The sequence below is a fragment of the Mesoplodon densirostris genome, chromosome 1 (assembly GCF_025265405.1).
Source record: "Mesoplodon densirostris isolate mMesDen1 chromosome 1, mMesDen1 primary haplotype, whole genome shotgun sequence".
Taxonomy (NCBI): Eukaryota; Metazoa; Chordata; class Mammalia; order Artiodactyla; family Ziphiidae; genus Mesoplodon; species Mesoplodon densirostris.
In genome coordinates this window covers 221,091,004-221,117,700 of record NC_082661.1, presented here as the reverse complement: position 1 = coordinate 221,117,700, position 26,697 = coordinate 221,091,004, and the positions used below count along the sequence as shown (strand labels likewise).

General features: G+C 40.9%; 1 protein-coding gene across 2 annotated transcripts in view; it reads right to left on the bottom strand.

Annotated features, from left to right (window-relative positions):
- DAPP1 (dual adaptor of phosphotyrosine and 3-phosphoinositides 1) overlaps positions 1–26,697 on the bottom strand; it is a 60,998-nt gene that overhangs the window by 7,537 nt on the left and 26,764 nt on the right. For both annotated transcript variants that reach the window (XM_060115430.1, XM_060115421.1), the window contains one exon: positions 15,037–15,167. In XM_060115430.1, the coding sequence (XP_059971413.1) occupies positions 15,037–15,167 (131 nt within the window). The remainder of the gene's footprint in view (positions 1–15,036; positions 15,168–26,697) is intronic.

Here is a 26,697-nt window from a genome sequence, read left to right as displayed (position 1 = left end):
TCCTCTAACACGAGTTCGCAGTTTGCAAACAATCAGCCACATCATACCACTCATAAAAGTCGGCATTGGGCAAACTGTGTGTGTGCATCCTATCTGCTTGCATTGTTGGTGGGGTGTTATGCACATAAATATGTCCACACACACTGACATGGGGTCAGTACCTGGGAAACTCTGGATTAAGAAGGATTTTAATCCTTCAAAGAAGGATTTCTGTACCTCCCGGAGTCTGTTTTATGCTAATATGCTTCATGAATTGTAAAGAAGGAACATTAGAAATAGCATTTTCAACATTTATTTTATCATGTAATTCTCCTTTAAACCCCCTTTTAATTTTTTTGCACACCGCCTCTTGAGAGCTATAGTCCATGGAACAGATTTTCATGAGTGCAGATTTATTTACACTGGATTCATCCAAAAGGGATTTGAAGTGAGAATGAGTCATTCCTTTTAACTCACTCATCATTAATTCCAGAGTAACAACAACATTACACACTTAGCTGGCACCTACAAAATGTAAGGAATGGTGGGGAACTGTGTGAATAGAAATTTACATAAAACCAGGACCCTCAGATGAAAAATATTCTAAGTTCATAAATTTCCAAAGAAATTAAATTCCTGGGAAGATGTTATGTTCTAATATAATGTCATAATATATCTTATATTAGTAAGAAAAAAATGAATAAAAACTGGGAAATGACTTGTTGATGTCAATGTTTTTTTCCTGGGAGTTTCTAGAGTATGTTTCCCTGAGGTGAATTCTCCCTACCAAATAAAAAGAGGAACAACAAAGAGAGTGAAAACTAGAAATAATATATGACCACTTCCTCTACAGTTCTATGGCATTTAAGTAAGGATGAACTTCCCAGGCGTTCATTTAAATAATGCTAAATAATATTGGTGAATTTGATATCAAATAATCAGCTTGATTTATTTTGACACTAAAAAAAATTGAACTGACTGAATTGAGTTTGGGTATTATATTATGGAAATAGAAAAAAAATTAACATTTTGGATTGTTGAGTCTGCAGAGGCAAAATAATTAAGGGTAAACTGTTTCATAGAAGACTCTGATAGAATTATTTACTAAAATCTTACTAAGGGATATGCTATTCACTCCATCTTACCTCCATCCAAACAATATATTATAAGTCTAGTATCTTTCTAAGGCTTTGATAGATAAATAGAAGTTTGCGGAGAAAGAAGCTGAGAATACCAACTTTATTCATGGCCTCAGGAGGTAAGAAAGGAAACAACTATACAGCAGATTTATGTTTTAAAAAATATATGATCTGTAATAAGAAAGATGTTTATAATAGCCCCAAATTGGAAACAACCTAAATATTTTAAAAATAAAGCATTAGCTTGCCTACCCTCCTTTCTACCTGCCTCCCTACCTGCCTTAAATTTAGTCCAAAACTATCAGGTGGGATGAAGCAAGGCAGGCATCACTGTGAGTGTGTGCAGGGCACTGGTGCACCTTAACACAGGGTGGAGTCAAATCAGGGAACAGAGGGCATCTGTGGGGACAATGGTGGGGGTGGCAGCTCGGTGCCAGGTGTTGAAGCCTGGCAGGGCGAGGAGGGCTTCTGCCCCAGAGGCGTGTAGGTGCCGGCCAGGGCACAGCTTCAGAGCCAAGTCAGGCTACGTGGGCATCTGCAGTAGTGGAGGGAGTGAAAGTAGACAGGCAGTGGGGTTCCTGCCTGGCTGCAATTGGAGATTGATTACATTTGACTGATCAACAAATCAGTGAATGTATTGAAGGTAATGGAATCCATGTTCCTCACTGTGGGGAAAGAGAGTTACAACTATGAAAAGTGAAGAAATTAAAATAAGCCTTGTGGGGCTTCCCTGGTGGCACAGTGGTTGAGAGTCCGCCTGCCGATACAGGGGACACGAGTTCGTGCCCCGGTCCGGGAAGATCCCACATGCCGCGGAGCCGCTGGGCCCGTGAGCCATGGCCACTGAGCCTGCGCGTCTGGAGCCTGTGCTCCGCAACGGGAGAGGCCACAACAGTGAGAGGCCCGCGTACTGCAAAAAAAAAAAAAAAAAAGCCTTGTGGAACTGGAGTAGGATTGGAGGTATGGGTGCAAACCCATGGATAGATGATAGATGATAGATACATAGATAAATAGATAGATAGATAGAACTAGAAAGAAATACAGACAGCAATATAGGTAAGTGTACATATGTATAGACATACATATTTTCCCTAGCTCTGTTCTCAGAGTGGGCTGGGGGAGTGACATTCTGCTAATAATGCAATTGTAGCAACCAGATCTGGATTTCTAAAGTACTACTCTCCAGAAATAGCTAATTGTAGCGCTGGATACAAGAAAAGTACAAGATAAGCCTGGAACACTTTGCTGTACCAGAAATTAAGAAAATTCTCAAAGAATTATGAGGTTGTATGGATACAAAAAGTCATGTGGAAATAGCTCTTACTGGCCAAAACTGGGGAAATTTGAGGGATGAAAATAAATAATAACAGTCATGATTAGAACCCATGATATAAAAATAATTGGATAAATTCAAAGAATAAAAAGCTTTTCTTTTCAGTAGAATGACAGTCAATAAATGTAAAAGGAATAAGACAACCATAGAATCACCACTTGGCAACAATCACAGTAATAATTAAAGCAGCCAAGAAACATCAATGGATGATAAAATTGGTGGATAAAAGTTTAATGAGGAGCAGGATACCTACTTAGTCTCAAATAATCTCCCCCCAAAATATTTATTAATGACAAAGGGAATAAGATGACTTCAGAGTGAAGAAACCTGGCAGACACCGATTAATCAAGTCATCAAACACACTGGAATAAGACAAACTGAAATCGTGTTCCACTTGACAAGATGCAGTGAGATGTGCAGAGCATCACTTTTGTGGTATTTCTACCAAAAAATGCAAAACCCAAATCTAATCACAAGGTTACAGCTGGTAAGTTAAAGTTGGGGAACAGTTCTCAAAATAATTAGTCTTTAATATTCAGAAGTGTCAAAGTCACAATATCAAGGAAAAACTGAGGAAGTGTTCCAGAGTGAAGAATACTCAAGAGGCAGGAGAAATAAAAGAAACTTGTGATCTTGGATTGGATCCTTTTGCTCTAAAGGGCCTTACTGGGAAAACTGGTGACGCCTAAAGGAGATCTGTGGATGGGACCATGGTGCTGTATCAATGTTAATTTCCTCATTTGAATGGCTCCATGTGGTCATAAGGCAAATGTCCTTGTGTGTAGGGAATACACACTGAAGTACTGGGGTGATGGCATCATGCAGGGAATTTACTTTCTTTGTATTGTTCTTTCAATTTTTCTATAACTTTGCAATTATTGAAAATAAAAAAATAGTGTGTAAAATATAATAGAGAATTAACAAAATAAATTTAGAAGACTCTGTAATGACGTGGAAGATGTTCACAATATATAATTAATTAAACAAGCATATTATAACTCTAGAGTGAAGAGTGGGGGAAGATGCCATAATGAAACTGGTTAGTCAATGTTGTCTTAATATTGTTGACAATTCTGTAAACTTCCTTTTTATGAATACTTCTATTTAAGACATTTCACCTTTGTTTTGAAATCCTTCCCATTTAAGGAGAAAATGTGACACTTGCTGAAAAGCTTGTAAGAAAATCCCTCTTCTGCCACCCCCTTTTTTTCCTTTTAAACCTTCTTTAAATGACAAATCTTCTAGGTTATTAAGGTTGTGAGTTTTTATTTTTGTTTGTTTTTAATGAGCATTTGTCTTTTAGAATAGGATTGTGTGATAATGTTTAAATGGACAAAACCAAACATGACCTTGTGCAGTTAACAAAATATATATATTTATTCAGGAGAAAGACTAGGATAGACACCAAAACTGTAAGAAGAGCTTCAAAGACAGAATACTGGAAAAGCTAGCATGCAAGGGAGGTGTCTAAGAAGAGGAACTGTAAAATGTGCTGAAAAGATAACATAATAAAGACAGAAAGAGGTTGCAGAAGCAAAGGAAACAGAATTTTTAGAGGAAGAGAGTTCTTAAAAATGTCAAATACCACAAAAAGGAAGCTAAGGAAGCTAATGAGCTAACGTTTGAGATAAGCTCTGGTCTATGTCAAGCACTCGACATATATTATCTCCCTTAAACTCTACTAACATAACTAACTGGTGGTTTGCAGTCCCCAGGTCCAAAACGACACCTCCTTCCCATCCCCCACTCCTCCGCAATCTCAGCCATCTCAGTAAACAGCAGGAGTATTTACTCCGTTGCTCCTTCCTTCACACGCTACATTCAATCCATCAGTAAGTCTTGTTTCTTCTACCTTTGAAACACATTGTGAAGTTGACCAGTTCTTATGCCTTCCTCCTGTTCTAACTACTATCCTTATTCCCCTCTCTGGTTTCAACTACCCTGGTCTCTCACCGGGACGGTTGTCACAGCCTCCTAACTGGTCTCCTTGCCTCCAACTTTGCCCCGACTCCATTTTCAACTTAGTAGTGAAAATTATCCTTTTAAAAATTTTAAAACTTAAACAACTTTTGTTACTCAAACTCCCATGATTTTTTTAATCAACGCTTAGAAAAAAAACTAAGTCTCTACCTTATCCTACAAGGCCTTTGTGTTGTGTAAGGAAAGGACAATTAGCATTTTGGGTAATTCTTCATCATGTGTTGTGGGATATTTAGCCTCCATGACCCCTGCCCATTGTTGGAAAATTCTCCAGGGGTCTCTTGTGTTTCTCCATGTCTTATGAGCAAGGCACTAACAGCCCTTTGTCCCACACCAAGTTTTAAAGCATATTTGTATAGCAGACAGCCTGAAAAGATAGAAATAGTGCTCCCTTCAGAGGAAAAGACAGACAAGCATAAACCTTTTGTCTTTCAACACCTGTGAAACTGTGGCAGGCGAACTTGTTAGCTGGCAAGAGGGTAAAGTCCCAGACCCTTCACAGCTCCAGACACCCACTAATGCTGGCAGTGCTCCAGAGCATTGTGACAACTGAAATGCTCATCAATTTCCAAACACTCAGCTGGGTGGCACTGCGCTTTGAGAACTCCATTGGCTACATGATCTGACCCCTCATCACCCCAATAATCTCATCTCCTACCACTTTCCCTCTAGCTTACTCCATGCCAGTTGCTAGATCTTCTTACTAGTCTTTAAACAGCCTCAATTTAGTTCCCACCTCGAGGCTTTTGGCCTGATCTCTGCCTGCAATGCTCTTCTACATCCTGACCTGAGTCATTCCTTCCCTTCTGTGAAGCCTCTGCTCTAATGTCACCTCCTCCTAGAGGCCTCCCTTGCTTCCCTCTCCTCCCCTTATCCAACTTTTTCTTTTTATGACCTATTAGTATCTGGGTTTATAATATTCTGTTGATGATTTTCTGTGGTCCCCCTACTACATTGTGAGCTCAGTGAGGGCAGAACCTAATTTATTCCCAACTCTCCAGTGCTTAAAACAGTCCTGGGTGCACTGTAGGCACTGTAGGCACTTTTTAAAAAGTTTGTTAAATAAATGAATCAGTTAAATTTCATCCTATCTCAGAAGCCCGATCCTATGTTGTGTATAAAATATATAAATTGTAATTTCCCCAAATGCAGTTCTGCAGAAACATTTCTCGGCAATAAGACACCTATTTTCATTTTCACTTTAAGCAAGTTCTTTTTCCTGTAAATAGCACTTAATCCTCTTCCTCCACTGCCAGAGCTTGTGCAAGAACCCCATCCCTAAAGGAGAAGGCAGATGTCTAGAAGCCCTCAGAGCTCTCAGGTTGGGGTGGAGGGGCAGTATCATATGTGCATGGGAGTAATCAATCAAGGCTATGAACTCTTGCGCTCAGCAAGGGACAAGAGCTTCTAATCAGACTAGAACTGGTTCCCCAGCAGGCTGGTCCAGTTATCAATCATTCCTTAGTGAGGAATAGTGTGACTGCAAAATCCACTAGAAAGCCTTTACAGTTTTCTGTCTATATCAATACACAATAAATGCATGGACCTCTCATTATACAGTGTGAGTGCAGACATTTTCAACTATCCACTCATCACTGTTTTAAAAACACCATTATACAGAACCTTTTGTGTATATTCATATTTGAATACTTGGGCAGGTGAATCCATCTGATACCTGGAGCAAGCATAGAAGGTAAGCAATAAGGCTTGCAGAATTTGATCTCAAGAGGGCTGTATCTACCTCAGTATGCTGTGTCTCATGCTTACACCAACTCCACAAATTAGGTCTTATCTGTATTTTACTGTTGAAAAATGATGCACGTAGTAGGGTATGGTTCCATTGACCTTGAGTGGAGATCTTTAGGGGAAGGTAACAGATGAGAATGTAAAGTTTAACTGAGAGTACAAATAAAAACACTGTTAAAGTGATGGGTGGTGGGGTAAGGATCGTAAAGAGGAAGGTTAGGAAGAGTCCCGTCGACTGGAAAACAAAGAATTGGTTAGAGGGCAGACCTTAATGTGTTCTTTGGTCTGTTTTGACTTGGGACTATTTATTGTCTTGCTTTCCTAAATTTCTCTAGTTCTGAGGTCTTATACTTGCCCTTCTAACTCTAACAAAGCTACAACATCTTTCTCAACCAATTTCCAGAATTTTTATTTTTGAGTAGATGTAGCGTAGTACCAATGTAATATGTCGTGAACCTGGCTAGGCTATAAAGCTATGAAGACAGGCTATGATTCCTATCCCGGGAAGTGTCAGGCTCCTGGAGAGGGCAGACAGCGTGTAGGTAGTCAACCCCCAGTATGATGATTCCAGGATAAAGGTGAGCTGAGGGTGCACAGAGGAGGGGCATTTTAGAGGAAGCTAAGAGGGGTCCAAGAAGACTTCCTGGAAGAGACTGATCCTGGATGCAAGTCTCTAAGGATGAGGGGAGAGTAGCAGTGTTGGCAGCATTTCTGATGTAGGGAGGGGAGGAGGAGAACAGCTGTGGAGAGAGGTGGGGTCCCTAGCATGAGTGTAGGAGGAGCATGAGGTCAGGCCAGAGAGGTAAGCAGGTTCCAGGTGGATGAAGACAGTGGGCACCACCGAATGACGTTAAGCAGGGAGGTCACATGGTAAATCTACTTCTTAGGAGAGTTGTCTCTGCTGACGGGGTAGAGAAAGTACCGCAAAGACAAGAAGGTCATGCATGTTTTAACATAATTTGTAACTGAACATCTTCAAGCATAATGGTTGCCGTCTAGAACTAGTTCTTGAGATTTCATTTGGGTGTTGTCCTCTTTATCATCGGCACACATCCAGATGTCTTATACCAGAGCATGTAGCCAACGAGGAAGAGGGAAAGGATAGGGGAGCGCTGCGCATGATGAAGGGAAAAGGGTGCTGGAAAAGAATCTTTGCAGGGTCACAGCTCCCAGAACAAACGTAAATGGACTGAGGAGAACAACGAAAGCCCCAGCTACACTGAAACTGAACAGTGGCTCACACGCTGCCAAGAAATGCAAGTGTCTTCTGTCTGTACCCTTCATTCAGTGAAGGCAAAAAAGGCCAGGAAAAAATTACATCCTGAGAGATTACGGCCAAGGTGGAGAATCTTTTTCTTCCATAGAAAGTTGAAATGTAAAAGAAGATTTTTCTATTCTTAATTTAAGAAATTTGTAGAATAACAGTTTAGCCAACTGTGTGACCATAAACATCTCTGGCCCATTCTACCACGAATTTCTTTGGTGAAGTAAGGCCGGGATTTAAGTGCCATTCCCGAAGTCTTTAAAATCCTATCACTGAAGGGAGACCTTCAAGATGGCGAAAAGGTAAGATGCGGAGATCACCTTCCTCTCCACAAATACACCAGAACTACATCTACACGTGGAACAACTCCTACAGAACACCTACTGAACGCTGGCAGGAGACTTCAGACCTCCCAAAAGGCAAGAAACTCCCCACGTACCTGGGTAGGGCAAAAGAAAAAAGAAAAAACAGAGACAAAGAATAGGGACGGGACATGTGCCAGTGGGAGGCAGCCGTGAAAGAGGAAAGGTTTCCACACACTAGGAAGGCCCTTCGCGGGTGGAGACTGTGGGTGGCGGAGCAGGGGAAGGTGCGGAGGGCAAAGAGGAGAGATTCCCGCACAGAGGGTCTGTGCCGACTGGCACTCACCAGCCCGAGAGGCTTGTCTGCTCACCCGCTGGGGCGGGCGGGGGCTGGAGGTGAGGCTCGGGCTTCGGTCGGAGCGCAGGGAGAGGACTGGGGTTGGCAGCGTGAACACAGCCTGAAGGGGTTAGTGCGCCACGGCTGGCCGGGAGGGAGTCCGGGAAAAAGTCTGGAGCTGCCGAACAGGCAAGAGACTTTTTCTTGCCTCTTTGTTTCCTGCTGCACGAGGAGAGAGGATTCAGAGCGCTGCTTAAAGGAGCTCAAGAGACGGACGCGAGCCACGGCTATCAGCGCGGACCCCAGAGACGGGCATGAGATGCTAAGGCTGCTGCTGCAGCACCAAGAAGCCTGTGAACAACCACAAGTCACTCTCCACACCTCCCCTGCCGGGAGCCTGTGCAGCCCGCCACTGCCTGGGTCCCGTGATACAGGGACAACTTCCCCGGGAGAACGCACGGTGGGCCCCAGGCTGGTGCAACGTCATGCCGGCCTCTGCTGCCGCAGGATCACCCCGCACTCCGTACCCCTCCCTTCCCCAGCCTGAGTGAGCCAGAGCCCCGGAAGCAGCTGCTCCTTTAACCCCGTCCTGTCTGAGCGGGAAGAGATGCCCTCAGGTGACCTACACACAGAAGCAGGTCCAAATCCAAAGCTGAACCCCAGGAGCTGTGCGAACAAAGAAGAGAAAGGGAAATCTCTCCCAGCAGCCTCAGGAGCAGCGGATTAAATCTCCACAATCAACTTGATGTGCCCTGCATCTGTGGAATACCTGAATAGACAATGAATCATCCCAAATTGAGCCTGGGGATTTTGGGAGCAAGGATATATATTTTTTTCTCCTTTTTTCTCTTTTTGTGAGTGTGTATGTGTATGCTTCTGTGTGAGATTTTGTCTGTATAGCTTTGCTTTTGACATTTGTCCTAGAGTTCTGTCGGTCTGTTTTTTTTATTCATTTTTTTTTTAGTATAGTTTTTAGTGCTTGTTATCATTGGCGAATTTGTTTGTTTGGTTGCTCTCTTCTCTCTTTCTTTCTTCTTTTTCTTTTTTCTTTTTAATAATAATTTTTATTTTAATAACTGTATTTTATTTTATTTTTTTCCTTCTTTCTCTCTTTTTTCCCCCCTTCTGAGCCATGTGGCCAACAGGGTATTGGGGCTTCAGCCAGTTGTCAGGCCTGTGCCTATGAGGGGGGAGAGCAGAGTTCAGGACATTGGTCCACCACAGACCTCCCAGCTCCACATAATATCAAATGGCAAAAGCTCTCCCAGAGATCTCCATGTCAACATTAAGACCCAGCTCCACTCAACACCAGCAAGCTACAGTGCTGGACACCCTATGCCAAACAACTAGCAAGACAGGAACACAACCCCACCCATTAGCAGAGAGGCTGCCTAAAATCATAAAAACGTCACAGACACCCCAAAGCACACCACCAGACACAGACCTGCCAACCAGAAAGACAAGATCCAGCCTCATCCACCAGAATACAGGCACTAATCCCCTCTACCAGGAAGCCTACACAACCCACTGAACCAACCTTAGCCACTGGGGGCAGACACCAAAAACAACAGGAACTATGAACCTGCAGCCTGCGAAAAGGACACGCCAAACACAGTAACTTAAGCAAAATGAGAAGACAGAGAAACACACAGCAGATGAAGGAGCAAGATAAAAACCCACCAAACCAAACAAATGAGGAGGAAATAGGCAGTCTGCCTGAAAAAAGAATTCAGAGTAATGATAGTAAAGATGATCCAAAATATTGGAAATAGAATGGAGAAAATAGAAGAAACGTTTAACAAGGACCTAGAAGAACTAAAGAGCAAACAAACAATGATGAACAACACAATAAATGAGATTTAAAATTCTCAAGAAGGACTCAATAGCAGAATAACTGAGGCAGAAGAATGGATAAGTGACCTGGAAGATAAAATAGTGGAAATAACTACTGCAGAGAAGAATAAAGATAAAACAATGAAAAGAATTGAGGACAGTCTCACAGACCTCTAGGACAACATTAAATGCACCAACATTTGAATAATAGGGGTCCCAGAAGAAGAAGAGAAAAAGAAAGGGACTGAGAAAATATTTGAAGAGATTATAGTTGAAAACTTCCCTAATATGAGGAAAGAAATAGTCAATCAAGTCTAGGAAGCACAAAGTCCCATACAGGATAAATCCGAGGAGAAACACGCCAAGATACATATTAGTCAAACTATCAAAAATTAAATACAAAGAAAAAATATTAAAAGTAGCAAGTGAAAAACAACAAATAATGTACAAGGTAATCCCCATAAGGTTAAAAGCTGATCTTTCAGCAGAAACTCTGCAAGCCAGAAGGGAGTGGCAGGACATATTTAAAGGGATGAAAGGGAAAAACCTACAACCAATATTACTCTACTCAGCAAGGATCTCATTCAGATTCGATGGAGAAATTAAAACCTTTACAGACAAGCAAAAGCTAAGAGAATTCAGCACCACCAAACTAGCTTTACAACAAATGCTAAAGGAACTTCTCCAGGCAGGAAACACAAGAGAAGGAAAGGACCTACAATAATAAACCCAAAACAATTAAGAAAATGGTAATAGAAACATACATATCGATAATTACCTTAAATGTAAATGGATTAAATGCTCCAACCAAAAGACATAGACTGGCTGAATGGATACAAAAACAAGACTCGTATATACGCTGTCTACAAGAGACCCACTTCAGACCAAGGGACACATACAGACTGAAAGTGAGGGCATGGAAAAAGATATTCCATGCAAATGGAAATCAAAAGAAAGCTGGAGTAGCAATTCTCATATCAGACAAACTAGACTTTAAAATAAAGACTATTACAAGAGACAAAGAAGGACACTACATAATGATCAAGGGATCAATCCAAGAGGAAGATATAACCATTGTAAATATTTATGCAACCAACACAAGAGTACCTCAGTACTTAAGGCTAATGTTAACAGCCATAAGAGGGGAAATCAATAATAACACAATCATAGTAGGGACTTTAACACCCCACTTTCACCAATGGACAGATCATCCAAAATGAAAATAAATAAGGAAACACAAGCTTTAAATGATACATTAAACAAGATGGACTTAACTGATATTTATAAAACATTCCATCCAAAAACAACAGAATACACTTTCTTCTCAAGTGCTCATGGAACATTCTCCACGGTACATCATATTTTGGGTCACAAATCAAGCCTCTGTAAATTTAAGAAAATTGAAATCATATCAAGTATCTTTTCCAACCACAATGCTATGAGACTAGATATCAATTACAGGAAAAAAATGTGTAAAACATACAAACACATGCAGGCTAAACCATACACTACTTAAAAACCAAGAGATCACTGAAGAAATCAGAGGAAATCAAAAAATACCTAGAAACAAATGACAATGAAAACGCGATGACCCAAAACCTATGGGATGCAGCAAAAGCAGTCCTAAGAGAGAAGTTTAAAGCAATACAATCTTACCTCAAGAAACAAGAAACATCTCATATAAACAACCTAACTTTACACCTAAAGCAATTAGAGAAAGAAGAACAAAAAAACCCCAAAGTTAGCAGAAGGAAAGAAATCATAAAGATCAGATCAGAACTAAATGAAAAAGAAATGAAGGAAAGAACAGCAAAGATCAATAAAACTAAAAGCTGGTTCTTTGAGAAGATAAACAAAATTGATAAACCACTAGCCAGACTCATCAAGAGAAAAAGGGAGAAGACTCAAATCAATAGAATTAGAAATGAAAAAGGAGAAGTAAAAACTGACACTGCAGAAATACAAAGGATCATGAGAGATTACTACAAGCAACTATAGGCCAATAAAATGGACAACCTGGAAGAAATGGACAAATTCTTAGAAAAGCACCACCTTCCAAGACTGAACCAGGAAGAAATAGCAAATATGAACAAACCAATCACAAGCACTGAAATTGAAACTGTGATAAAAAATCTTCCAACAAACAAAAGCCCAGGACCAGATGGCTTCACAGGCGAATTCTATCAAACATTTAGAGAAGAGGTAATGCCTATCCTCCTCAAACTCTTCCAAAATATAGCAGAGGGAGGAACACTCCTAAACTCATTGTACGAGGTCACCATCACCCTGGTACCAAAACCAGACAAAGATGTCACAAAGAAAGAAAACTACAGGCCAATATCACTGATGAACATAGATGCAAAAATCCTCAACAAAATACTTGCAAGCAGAATCCAACAGCACACTAAAAGGCTCATACACCATGATCAAGTGGGGTTTATCCCAGGAATGCAAGGATTCTTCAATATATACAAATCAATCAATGTGATACACCATATTAACAAATTGAAGGACAAAACCATATGATCATCTCAATAGACTCAGAAAAAGCTTTTGACAAAATTCAACACCCATTTATGATAAAAAAAAACCCTCCAGAAAGTAGGTATAGGGGGCACTTATTTCAACATAATAAAGGCCATATATGACAAACCCACAACCAACATCGTTCTCAATGGTGAAAAACTGAAACCATTTCCACTAAGATCAGGAACAAGACAAGGTTGCCCACTCTCACCACTATTATTCAACATAGTTTTGGAAGTTTTAGCCACAGCAATCAGAGGAGAAAAAGAAATAAAAGGAATCAAAATCAGAAAAGAAGAAGTAAAGCTGTCACTGTTTGCAGATGACATGATACTATATAGAGAGAATACTAAAGACACTACCAGAAGACTACTAGAGCTAATCAATGAATTTGGTAAAGTAGCAGGATACAAAATGAATGCACAGAAATCTCTTGCATTCCTATACACTAATGATGAAAAATCTGAAAGAGAAATTAAGGAAACAGTCCCATTTACCATTGCAACAAAAAGAATAAAATACCTAGGAATAAACCTACCTCAGGAGACAAAAGACCTGTATGCAGAAAAGTATGACACTGATGAAAGAAATTAAAGATGATACAAACAGACAGAGAGATATACCATGTTCTTGGATTGGAAGAATCAACATTGTGGAAATGACTCTACTACCCAAAGCAATCTACAGATTCAATGCAATCCCTATCAAACTACCAATGACATTTTTCACAGAACTAGAAGAAAAAATTTCACAATTTGTATGGAAACACAAAAGACCCTGAATAGCCAAATCAACCTTGAAAAAGAAAAATGGAGCTGCAGGAATCAGGCTCCCTGACTTCAGACTATACTACAAAGCTACAGTAATCAAGACAGTATGGTAGTGTCACAAAAACAGAAATATAGATGAATTGAACAGGATATAAAGCCCAGAGATAAACCCACGTACATATGGTCACCTTATCTTTGATAAAGGAGGCAAGAATATACAATGGAGAAAAGACAGCCTCTTCAATAAGTGGTACTGGGAAAACTGGACAGCTACATGTAAAAGAATGAAATTAGAACCCTCCCTAACACCATACACAAAAATAAAGTCAAAATGGATTAAAGACCTAAATGTAAGGCCAGACACTATAAAACTCTTAGAGGAAAACATAGGCAGAACACTCTGACATAAATCACAGCAAGATCCTTTTTGACCCACCTCCTAGAGAAATGGAAGTTAAAAAAAATTAACAAATGGGACCTAATGAAACTTAAAATCTTTTGCACAGCAAAGGAAACCATAAACGAGACGAAAAGACAACCCTCAGAATGGGAGAAAATATTTGCAAATGAAGCAACTGACAAAGGATTAATCTCCAAAATTTACAAGCAGCTCATGCAGCTCAGTATCAAAAAAATAAACAACTCAACCCAAAAATGGGCAGAGGACCTAAATAGACATTTCTCCAAAGAAGATATACAGATTGCCAACAAACACATGAAAGGATGCTCAGCATCAGTAATCATTAGAGAAATGCAAATCAAAACTACAATGAGCTATCACCTCACACCAGTCAGAATGGCCATCATCAAAAGATCTACAAACAATAAATTCTGGAGAGGGTGTGGAGAAAAGGGAATCCTCTTGCATTGTTGGTGGGAATGTAAATTGATACAGCCACTATGGAGAACAGTATGGAGGTTCCTTAAAAAACTAAAAATAGAACTATCATACAACCCAGCAATCCCACTGCTGGGCATATACCCTGAAAAAACCATAATTCAAAAAGAATCATGTACCACAACGTTCACTGCAGCTCTATTTACATTAGCCAGGACATGGAAGCAACCTAACTGTCCATTGACAAATGAATGGATAAAGAAGATGTGGCACATATATACAATGGAATATGACTCAGCCATAAAAAGAAACAAAACTGAGTTATTTGTAGTGAGGTGGATGGACCTAGAGTCTGTCATACAGAGTGAAGTAAGTCAGAAAGAGAAAAACAAATACTGTATGCTAACAAATATATATGGCGTCTAAAAAAATGAAAGTGGTTATGAAGAACCTAGAGGCAGGACAGGAATAAAGACACAGACGTAGAGAATGGTCTTGAGGGCACAGGGAGGGGGAAGGGTAAGTTGGGACGAAATGAGAGAGTGGCATGGACTTACATACACTACCAAATGTAAAATAGCTAGTGGGAAGCAGCTGCATAACACAGGGAGATCAGTTGGGTGCTTTGTGACCACCTAGAGGGGTGGGATAGGGAGGGTGGGAGGGAGATGCAAGAGGGAGGGAATATGGGGATATATGTATACGTATAGCTGATTCACTTTGTTATACAGCAGAAACTAACACACCACTGTAAAGCAATTATACTCCAATAACGATGTTTAAAAAAAAAATCCTATCACTATCGCATTGTAATTTTTTACAATTTACCCTGGACCAGACGAACTGAGTCATAGGCTTTGAACCTTATGTTCCTTTCCAGCTTTTATATCCCAAGTTAGAATTTTTATGTGAACAAATGTATTTGTAAAAGTGTGTAACTGCTACCGCTTTTAGACAGTGAGCCTGTGAGTAGATTGACGGCCACTTACAGAAGGGGCGGTGGGCACGAGGTCGTTTTCTGTTCTTCCCGTCTGCATTGCTGTGTGAACCCGGACGGATTCATAAATGGATGGTTCTTCCACTTTTCTTGGATAGGGATGTTTCAGAACAATCAGAGTGCCTGAATGAAGACAAAAATCCATAAGTAGAATCCCCAGAAATAAGGTCCAAATGCTAACAACTGGATAACTGTGGCTGAATTGTAAAGTCTCTTGTTTTTTCATGGATTCACTTACTCATTTTCTCAACATGTGTCGAGTACGAACTACATGCCAGGCACTTAAGCCAGTCGCTGGAGATACAAAGCGGGATGAGGCCTCCTCGTGCTGGGACAGAGCTAGCAATGAACATAGTCATTTAACTGCACGGGGTGATGAGACCAACGTCGGCCACGTGAACCAAGCATGCTGGGAGCCTATGTGGTAACTGCTTTTTAGGTGCTTTTTCTACCCTGGTGGCAGGGTAGACAAAGTACCACAGAGACAAAAAAGGTCATGCATAAGAAGAGCCTTTCTATGGAATGCTTCAGAAACTGTTTCTTAGGGGAGGCAACACCGTTCTAGACATTAAAGCTGTAACTGGAGGTTTTCCAGGTGGGCTTTACAAAAGCCATGCAAACAAAACTAACCAAATACTCTGGGTATAGGAGGATTTATTCCATTGCCCTACTTCTCACTAGTTTCAGAACAACTTGCAACAAATCAGTGGACCTGAAAAATAGGAGCTCGTAGCATTTTCCGTAGTATCTCCTACCACCCAATAAACAGTTGGAGGAAATGAAATCTTTGCTTTTATTTAGTGAACATGAAGTGAATAGGCTGGGGCTCCTGTGTGATTACCTTCACTTCCATCTGGAGGAGGGGGGGTCCCGGCAGAAAAAGGGTCCCCCCAGGGGCCAGGCATTGGGAGCTTGGGCGAGTCATTCAGAGGGCTGAGCGCTTTCAGCTCAACATTGACATTTCCCCCTTCTGCATCCTTCCCTTTCCCCAGCCAATCAGTCAGTCAGAAACTAGAAACTGACTACAAAAAGACTAAGATAAGGGTTTTCTCCCCTTTGCTATGGCTTCTTGCTTTTTTAATTTCACTCAGATCTTTTATACGGCAGGCCCAGGATTGTACCAGATACTGGGGGAGATGCAAAGAATTCAGTAATTCATTCAACAAATATTTACTGAGCTCTACTAAGTGCCAGGCACTTGCCTAGGCCCTGGAGATACGGCAACAGACAAAGGAGATGTAGCGTCTGCTCTCATGGCAGGGAAGACAGAAAAAAATTTGAATAAAAGAATATGTCAAGTGGGAGAATCGTTATGAGAACCCTAACAGAGCAATGTCAAGGAACAGAGAGTGAAAAGAGAGGATTTGGCGAGGGTGGTATTTATATCAGGTCAGGGAAGCCTTCTTAGACAGGGTGACAGAAAGCTCACAGAAAGTATAGACCTTGAATTGCAGTAAGAAAGAGACAAGGAGGAAAGGAAAATACCTCCTCTGCAGTTAAAAAGCCCTTAATAATGATAAACCTACAAACAAAGCAAAACCTTTCTGTGAGGCTTGAGTACATACAACCTACAGACTGCAAAAACAGAACCGTGCCTTCTGATACCTGGACCCAGATAGTGCCCTGCTGTAAAGTGAAAAGGAGCATTGAAAGCAGCCAAAAGAGGGCTCTAATCTGGGCCCCAAAACAATATCCTCCTCCTCTCTCTGTACCCAATTCACCTCAGGAACCCTGGGAACACAGTGAAAAATGGCTTTTGCAGTTTTGAGAAGCTCCAGTACTGCTCATGCACATTGTCTGTACTCCCTTTTGTCAATGTGATTCTTTCATGAGAACAGATCCAGTCATATCAGGACAAGGGGCCAGTTACAGGTTTACAGTCATAACGAAAGCAGCAACACCTAAATCAAGAGCAGCCGTTATGCAGGCTCAGGGACATTGTGGATGCACCTGTGACATGGCAGATGCTTGGTGAATTTGGGGCTGGCTTCTAAGTGACCTACCCCAGAGAAACACCTCCTGGCAGCCACCTAGGCATCAATGGAAAGAGCAACCATGGCCACTCAGCACCTGTGGACTTTGGACATTCTATCACAAGCTTCTGTTGCTTCCTCTGACAAGTGAGCATAATTACGCTTTCTTCATGATGCTGCTTTAAGCACCAAATAAAGAAGTGTTTGTGAAAGGAGTATAAAAATGCTCGATGTTGTTATGCTTTGATATAGAGTATTTTTAAATCCTCGAGTGAAATTCCAATGAATGCCATCTTTGGGAATGTGGATTTTAAAATAAGTTAAGAAAGACCTAAGTGTAACGATGTGCTAAGAATAAAAATGGCAGTAGTTTGGTAGGCACTGACGACATAGCGCTAAGACAAACAGGTGCCTCTTAAACACTTCATCTGACAATGGAGGAGAGGGGGACTGGAGCTCAGGGCTCAAAGCAGCTCACAAATAAGAAAAGAAATGTGAAATCTTGTGCTTCATCTTCAAAGTTGATGCTAAATTATCATCCTTTTCCATATGCTTAATATGAAAATAATATTTAAAATGATACCCAAGAAAGGTGCACCTGGTCAATCCTCTGTCCTTTTGCATAGAACCAAGCCTACCCCAGGTATATGCCTACCTATACAGGTTTCCTATTGAAGCTGTAACAAATCGTCACAAGCGTAGTGACTTAAAATAACTCAAATTTATTATCCTACAGTTCTGGAGGTCAGAAGTCTGAAATGGGTCTCACTAAAGTGAAAGTATCGGCAGGGCTGCTTTCCTTTTGGAGGCTCTAGGGGACAGTCCATTCCCTTGTCTTTTCTAGCTTCTGGAGGCTGCCTGCATTCCTTGACTGGTGGCCCCATTCCTCCATCTTTAAAGCCAGCAACAGTGGGTCAAGTCCTTCTGATGCTGCTATCTCTCCAGTTCTCCCTCTTCTACCTCCATCCCCATCTCAAAGTCAGCTAATTAGTAGCCTTAATTCTGTCAGCAAACTTAATTCCCTCTTGCCATGTAACATAACATTCACATTTCCAGGGACAGATGTGAATGCTTTTGGGGTGGTCATTATCCTGCTTACCATGGTATCAGTTTCTAGGAGGTAAGCATAGCCATAGGGGCCCGTTGTGCTGCAGTGTAAGGGTCTCTGGGCCAGGGTTGCTGCCTGAGCCTGCAATGCCATAACCACTTGGTACTGTAAAGCCGTTGCCTTTCCAACACGTGCATTTCCAAGCCCTGTGAGTCCCTTCAGAGCAGGTATGGTGCCAAATTTATCTTTGTATCCCTACCTCCTGATAGAGTTTCTGACGTAGGGAAGGCTTGATGAGTGAATGGATGAATGAATGCCACAGTAATTCAGATGTAAGGCAGGGAAGAGTCTGAGATGAACCAGGCTCTTCCAGGTCCATGATTACCCTGGTCTGGGGCAAGGACAGGACAGGACAACAACTCCACATTCGGCTCTCCAAATCTCCATTGGGGGGACCCAAATTCTATTTTGAAACTTCCTCTGAAGTTTAACCAATGAATAGCTAAGCTACGGTAAATGCTATTGAGTCAACCAGGAAAGCAGAATTGACCATAGATAGATATAACTAGTAAGACCATGAATGAGGCTAGATTGAAAGGTGGAATGAAGAAAATGACAGACTACTTATAAAATGATAACTTCCAGATCTTCCCTGGTGCTCCAGTGGTTAAGACTCTGTGTTTCCAATGCAGGGGACATGGGCTCGATCCCAGGGTGGGGAAGTTTTGCATGCCACATGGTGCAGCCAAAAATAAATAAATAAATGAATAAAATAACTTCCACTGATAAAAATATGGCCTCTTGAGAAACAGGTCTCCTTAGCCAACTATTCTGCCCAAGGAAGGGCCAATATATGGACTTCTTGGCATGGCTGCTAGCCTTACAATGATTTCCCCTTTTGTAGAAATCGTTCCATCCCCTTACACAGAAGTAGACCCCAAAGACCCTGGCCCTCCACCACAAACACCTAACCTGGACACACTCGTTGGACCAATCCAGGGATCTGCTTAATCACTTCTCTGGAAAAAAGGTCCACTAACTTCAGTTTCTGAGTTCATGAAGAAGACTTGTTTCCTGCCTTTGACATGAAAGTTGGTTTCAGAAACGCTCAGTGGAGGTACGTTTTTGAGATGATCAGAGCAGGAGGAAGGCAGGCATTTCAATTTGCTGAAAGCTACAGAGTAGCCATGATCGCTGGGCTGATTACTTAACTGTCTCTTGTGGTTTAGCTTGCCCTTAAATTCTGAGCAGATATACGAATATCTTTCCAAAAAATTCCACTTTTCTCCCTGTATCCTTCTTTTCATTTTTTTTTTTTTAAATTCAGCTAGCCAGGGTTACTTTCTGTCATTTGCAGTCAAACGAAACTTCTCTAATGTTGCCGCCACAGACTCATTATATAAGTTCCACCCAAGGTTCAAGACAGCATGTTGGCTCAATAAGAGAGAACTCTGGGTTAGTGATATTCAGACAAAATTAACCTCAGGACTTGGTTTGAAGATTCAGATAAAAGGCAACAGGAGACAAGGGCTGGTAGAGGGAGAAGAGACACAGATCTGCAACCACAGGTTGGAATGCTCGCTGTAAGTTTCACTTCCGTTTCTGAACTACATTAAGGAGGGGACTGCTGTTTCCTGCCTTTGACATGAAACCTGGTATCAGAAATGCTTGGTGGAGGTATATTTTTGAAGTGATCACAGCAGGATCGAGGCTCGTATTTAAATTTGCTTTGGCTGAACTGTAACTTATAGGACACCTACTCAGTGTGTAATACTATGAGATTGCATTGAAGGACTCCTTATCTTGTATCCCAGCCAGAATTCAGAAAAAGAGTAAGGGCAGTCTCAAGCCTTAGGCATTGGTTTTATATCTAATATAGAGAGTAGGGCAGAGCACATATAGCTCCTAAAAAGAAAACTTTTGTTTAGAATATTTCTTTTATGCACTAAAGCTAGTATTCAATACTTACTCAGCCAGGTTGCCCACCTAGACTGTAAGATGTTTGAGGGCAAGGATGATACCTGTTTCATCACTGTGTTATCAGTGACCAGCAATGCCCAGCTCATAGCTGGCACTCAATATGTATTTGTTAATTATGAATTAAATTAAAGTAAGATTATATCCATCCATGTTTTATTATTGCCCTCAGATTCAGAAAACAAACTTTCCAACTGGCATATGCATGGTGGGCTCCTCCATCTCCTCCCACCAATGGGAAGTGACTTTCTCAGGGGGTTTATAAGAATATTTAAGATCTTTCTCTTTTCTTCTTTGCTACCTTTTCTGCAAATAAACCTAAACTCATCATAAAAGGGGGCTAGTAAAACCACATTCATTCATAGATGAAGGGGTTTTAATATTGTTTTTAATATTAAAAATATTAAGAGAAGAGAAATATACTGAGGTAGGAAAAGAGAAATACACTGAAGTAGGAAAAGCAGACCAGTTAGCCAGAGAAAAAGAAGAGTCTGTTAAACATCCAAGTCAACTCAGGTCACTTTTTTGGGAGTACTTGATTCTACCTTTCAGATGAATGCACTATGGAACTGGCTTAAAATTTGAAGAGGACATTACAAAGATTTGATAAACACTAATCCAATTGTCCCTAAACCAACTCTTCATGATATGCCAAAGAATATACAGCTCTTGCATATAATTATTGGAATGAATTACCATAAAAGGGCTTCATTAAATAACAGTAATAATGAGTAAGTATTTATGCCATGCTAAGAATGATTCTAAATATCTTACATGCCTAATCTCATTCAATCTTCACAGCAAGTCATTAAGATATCAACTATTACCATCAGCTCAGTTTTATAAGATGATGAAACTGAAGCTCAGAGAGGTCACATAACTTGCCTGAGGACACACAGTTAGCTGATACATGTCAAAGGCTGGAGTTAGAACTGGGAGCTCACATATTTACTCATTATACCATATGTTTTTCTCAGCCTTGGTGATAATGACCACCATGGAAACTCTCTACAGCATGTGAAATGTTGTTCTTGGCTATTGTGGGCAAGAGATCACATGTACAAATCAAAATTCGAAGAAGTGGATTCTTTAGGAGGCAGCTTGAGGAAAGGAGAGTTTTTCCTTCAACATTTCTCACCAGGCCTCCGTGTCTTCATTTGTAAAGGAGAAATGAGATGGTCTCTGAGCTCCCTTCCAAATCCAACATTCTGTAAATCTAGTTAAAAGCACAGGCCCAACTGAAGGGCAAGAAATATTAGGATGCTTAGTAACAAAATGTTTATCCTGTTTCTGCAGATGTACAATATTCACTTGATATACTTTAGTCCTGATGTCATTTTATTTTTGCCTCTCATTTTTCTTTTCCTCCACCTTCTCTTCGAACTTTACATTTTATGTTACTTTACTGTAATTATGTAGGCTATTTTATATCCTTTCTGGAGAGGCATGAATGAGATGGGGCTAAGTATTTGGGGGATGTTTCCTAGTCAGCCTTTTTACGTTTTATGATTTCCTAGTATAGTTTCTCCAATGGCAATTTATGTAAATAAATTAAGAACAGCAATAAACACGAAGACAGTAGTTCAAATTGAGTCACGTTCTTTAGAACAGTGGCTTTAGGGGCTTCCCTGGTGGCACAGTGGTTGAGAACCTGCCTGCTAATGCAGGGGACACGGGTTCGAGCCCTGGTCTGGGAGGATCCCACATGCCGCGGAGCAACTAGGCCCATGAGCCACAACTACTGAGCCTGCGCATCTGGAGCTTGTGCTCCGCAGTAAGAGAGGCCGCGATAGTGAGAGGCCCGCACACCGCGATGAGGAGTGGCCCCCGCTTGCCACAACTAGAGAAAGCCCTTGCACAGAAACGAAGACCCAACACAGCAAAAATAAATTAATTAATTAATAAACTCCTACCCCCCCCAAAAAAGAAAAAGACCCTGTCTAGTTCTTAAAAAAAAAAAAAAAAAGAACAGTGGCTTTATATCACATACCAAAAATATTAAAGGTTTTAAAGAGACTGAGGACTAAAACATGTATTGTAGGCCTGCCGTATCCTACAAGCATTCTGTTACAACATGTGGCAGGGATTCTTCCCATCCAAATCCGTTCAAGGCTATGCTGTGATGTGGCAATACGGTATTTCAGTGTCACTGTGACACCAGTTTCAGGAGACAGCAAAATGAGTGAAAAGCACACACACTTTAGAACCAGTTAGCCTGGATTCCAGTCTCAGCTCTGATGCTTTCTATGTGTGCAGCTTGGGCAAATAAATTAAAATCTTTGAGTTTTTACTTCATCTGAAAATGGGACCACTTTACACATTATAGTGGGTGGTCCAGAAGATTAAATAACTTGGTATATGTGAAAATGTCTAGTAGCATACCTCAAACTTAGTAAAACTCCACAAAGATTTGTTTCATTCTCTTCCTTGCCTGCTTTTTCCTTTTTCAAACACACCTCATCTACAAACTAAGATTTATATTTTTGGCAAACATAAACTAAAGAAGTGACTCTTGTTTGTGGTTTGGCAACATTCCAAGCTGTGACCAATTATTTTCAGAAGTGTCACATAATTCTCAAATTAAAATTAATTTTAAATTACTTATTTTAAAATGCTGTCTGGGTAACATGGCTGGTGTGGCAAAATAAAATAATAACTGTAGCAGTTATTAAAAGGTTGGGAATCCCCACATCAAAACAAAAAGAGAAGTGGAAATTTGACATTTAAGAAAGAACCAGATAGGATCTTCAAAATTGAGAACCAATTACTATAAAGGGTAAGCACAAACACAGCACACTTGACTTATACCATATTTTTTCATGCTAGTTAGGTGATTAAAGTAACAACACAGTAATTCCGATAGTAAATTGTACAAGACAATTTCATGTACAAAAGTATTGCAATATAAATAAAAGGTAATGGGAAAGGCAATTTTTGTTTTAATACTATTTGGACATTTAAGCGTAAAGATAAATGGTGTCTACGTTTTCCAAGATGACACTCAGTCAGTTATAAGAGGATACAGTAAAAATTAATAATGGACCAAACATATTCATACTAAAAAACGTCTCAAATTTCCAATTCTATTTGAGTTGAATTTAGAAGCCTTGTACAAATATGAATAGAAGTTTTACATAACATCTTACTATTACAAATGAAAGGCAGAGTCTGAATTTGATCATTACTGAGCATACATACAACGCAAATCATCATTTTCAAATTATGCTTTGTATACACTTTGGAAGTAAAAATTAATTGTCAGTAGCTTGCTAGTTGCGATGCTGTCATGAAAGCTGCAACGCGGGCTTTGGTAATGGGATACCCATCACAGAATGTTGTGGATGACGATTAGCATTTATTCTTTTAGGTGCTGGGACATAACAGGGAAAAAGAACTGACAAAAATCCCTCTTCTCATAGAGCTTATATATGAGTGTGAAGGTTTTAAAAAAATAAGTGAATTAAAAATATGTTAGGGGCTTCCCTGGTGGTGCAGTGGTTGAGAGTCCGCCTGCCGATGCAGGGGACACGGGTTCGTGCCCTGGTCCGGGAGGATCCCACATGCCGTGGAGCGGCTGGGCCCGTGAGCCATGGCCACTGGGCCTGCGCGTCCGGAGCCTGTGCTCCACAACGGGAGAGGCCTCAACAGTGAGAGGCCCGCGTACCGCAAAAAAAAAAAAAAAAAAAAAAAAAAAAATATGTTAGAAGGGGCTTCCCTGGTGGCGCAGTGGTTGAGAGTCCGCCTGCTGATGCAGGGGACACGGGTTCGTGCCCCGGTCCAGGAAGATCCCACATGCCGCGGAGCGGCTGGGCCCGTGAGCCATGGCCGCTGGGCCTGCACGTCTGGAGCCTGTGCTCCCCAATGGGAGAGGCCACAACAGTGAGAGGCCCGCGTACCGCAAAAAAAAAAAAAATATGTTAGAAGGTAAATGGGCCATTGAAGAGAGTAAAGCAAGTGGGTTCATTGTATATATCTCTACGATATACTTGGGAGATGATTGGGTTTTGAGAATGAGAAATATCTTAAGAGTGTTTATGAGTATTCATACGGAGAAATTAGAGTGAACGGAAACTTTAATGGAGATTAGAGAGATTAAATATAGATTACAACAAGGGAAAGGGAAAATTAAAGTAATAGAATCTTAAAGTTGTCAGGAGGGTTAGATCTTGCTTACAGAATCTTCATTCTTTAGCTTAGGAGGCAGAAATCCTGGGAGTTTAAATAATAGGAATAAAATAGGAAAAAGAAATCTTAAAAGAGTATTCATCCCTTTAGGTTAACACTTTTACCTATCCTGAAAGCAAATATTTTCTTATGACCAAGGACCAAGAATTCTGGTTTCACTCTACTGAAGACATTAAATAGATATAAAATTGTAAGGCAAACGTGTACAGTTGTTGTTTATTTGGACATCTTCCCTGTTGCCCCCAGAGGTGATGCCATTCCTGCCGGTGAATGAGTGTGAGAAAGTCTCTCTTTTTTTTTTTTTTTTTTTTTGCGGTACGTGGGCCTCTCACTGTTGTGGCCTCTCCCGTTGCGGAGCACAGGCTCCGGATGCGCAGGCTCAGCGGCCATGGCTCACGGGCCCAGCCGCTCCGCGGCATGTGGGATCTTCCCGGACCGGGGCACAAACCCGTGTCCCCTGCATCAGCAGGGGGACTCTCAACCACTGTGCCACCAGGGAAGCCCAGAAAGTCTCTCTTAAATAAACTCACTCCCCAGGCCCTGGAGGGTGAGGCTTGCCTGAGTGGGTCTGGGCTGGTCTGCAGAGTGGCCTGAAATACCCAGTTCTAGTCCCTCCCATTCTGGGGATCTGGAGGTCAGAACCCTGGCAGGGCCTCATCCATCGTGCAGACAAATGCTTCCCCTGGTGATCCTTAACCGACCAAAAATTTTAATAAGAATTTACACTTCATCTGATGGTGAAGAAGGAATCATCAGCTTGGAGGTCTCCTGATCACTGTGAGCCAATTCTTTTTAAATTTTTTAAATTTAAAAAATTTTAATTGAAGTACAGTTGATTTACAAAGTTGTGTTAATTTTTGCTGCACAGAAAAGTGATTCAGCCATACATATATATACATTCTTTTTTATATTCTTTTCCATATGGTTCATCACAGGACACTGAATATAGTTCCCTGTGTTATACAGTAGGACCTTGTTGCCCATCCATTCCATACATAATAGTTATTTATCCATTCATCTGTCGATGGACATTTAGATTGTTTTCATGTCCTGGCTATTGTAAATAGTGCTGCTATGAACATAAGGGTACATGTATCTTTTTGAATTATAGTTTTGCAGGAGCCAATTCTATTTTTAATTGATGTATAATTGATGTACAGTGTTGAGCCAATCTCTGCTGTACAGCAAAGTGACTCAGTTATATATATGTGTATGTATATATATACACACTCTTTTTTAAAATATTCTTTTCCATTATGGTTTATCCCAGGAGATTGGATATAGTTCCCTGTGCTATACAGTAGGACCTGTTGTTTACCCACTCTAAATGTAATAGTTTGTATCTACCAACCCCAAACTCCCAGTCCATCCCTCTCCCTTCCCCTTGGCAACCACAAGTCATTTCTCTATGTCTATGAGTCTGTTTCTGTTTCATAGATAGGTTCATTTGTGCCATATTTTCAATTCCACACATAAGTGATATCATATGGTATTGGTCTTTCTCTTTCTGACTTACTTCACTTAGTATGATAATCTCTAGGTCCAACCATGTTGCTGCAAAATGGCATTATTTTGTTCTTTTTTATGTCTGAGTAGTATTCCATTGTATATATGTACCACATCTTCTTTATCCATTCATCTGTTGATGGATATTTAGGCTGTTTCCATGTCTTGGCTGTTGTGACTAGTGCTGCTATGAACGTAGAGGTGCACGTATCTTTTTGAATTATAGTTTTGTGTGGCTATATGCCTAGGAGTAGGACTGCTGGATCATATGGTAATTCTATTTTTATTTTTTTAAGGAATCTCCATACTGTTTTCCATAGTGGCTGTACCAGTTTACATTCCCACCAACAGTGTAGGAGGGTTCCCTTTTCTTCAGGAGACAATTCTTTCTTTCTTTCTTTCTTTCTTTCTTTCTTTCTTTCTTTCTTTCTTTCTTTCTTTTCTTTCTTTCTTTCTTTTCTTCTTTCTTTCTTTCTTTCTGGCTGCGTTGGGTCTTCATTGCTGCATACCGGCTTCTCATTGCGGTGGCTTCTCTTGTTGCAGAGCGCGGGCTGTAGGTGTGTGGGCTTCAGTAGCTGTGGCTCGCGGGCTCTAGAGCACAGGCTCAGTAGTTGTGGTGCAAGGGCTTAGTTGCTCCGCGGCACATGGGACCTTCCCGGACCAAGGATCCAACCCATGTCCCCTGCATTGGCAAGTGGATTCTTAACCACTGTGCCACCAGGGAAGTCCCCAGGAGCCAATTCTTAAATGAACAAGAAGAGATCTGTTTTTAGAAGATGGAATCCCAGTTTCCATTCACTGTTATTCATAGGTCACACTGCTGACTCCTGACTTCCAAGGACCATCTGGGCTTAAAAGCCATCATAGCTTCAGCAGGTTATCTTGTTTCCTGAGGCCTATTACTCCCAGAGGGCATAACGGAAGCTCATATGTCATGGGTTTTGCCCCTTGTTCCCAGCTTTGG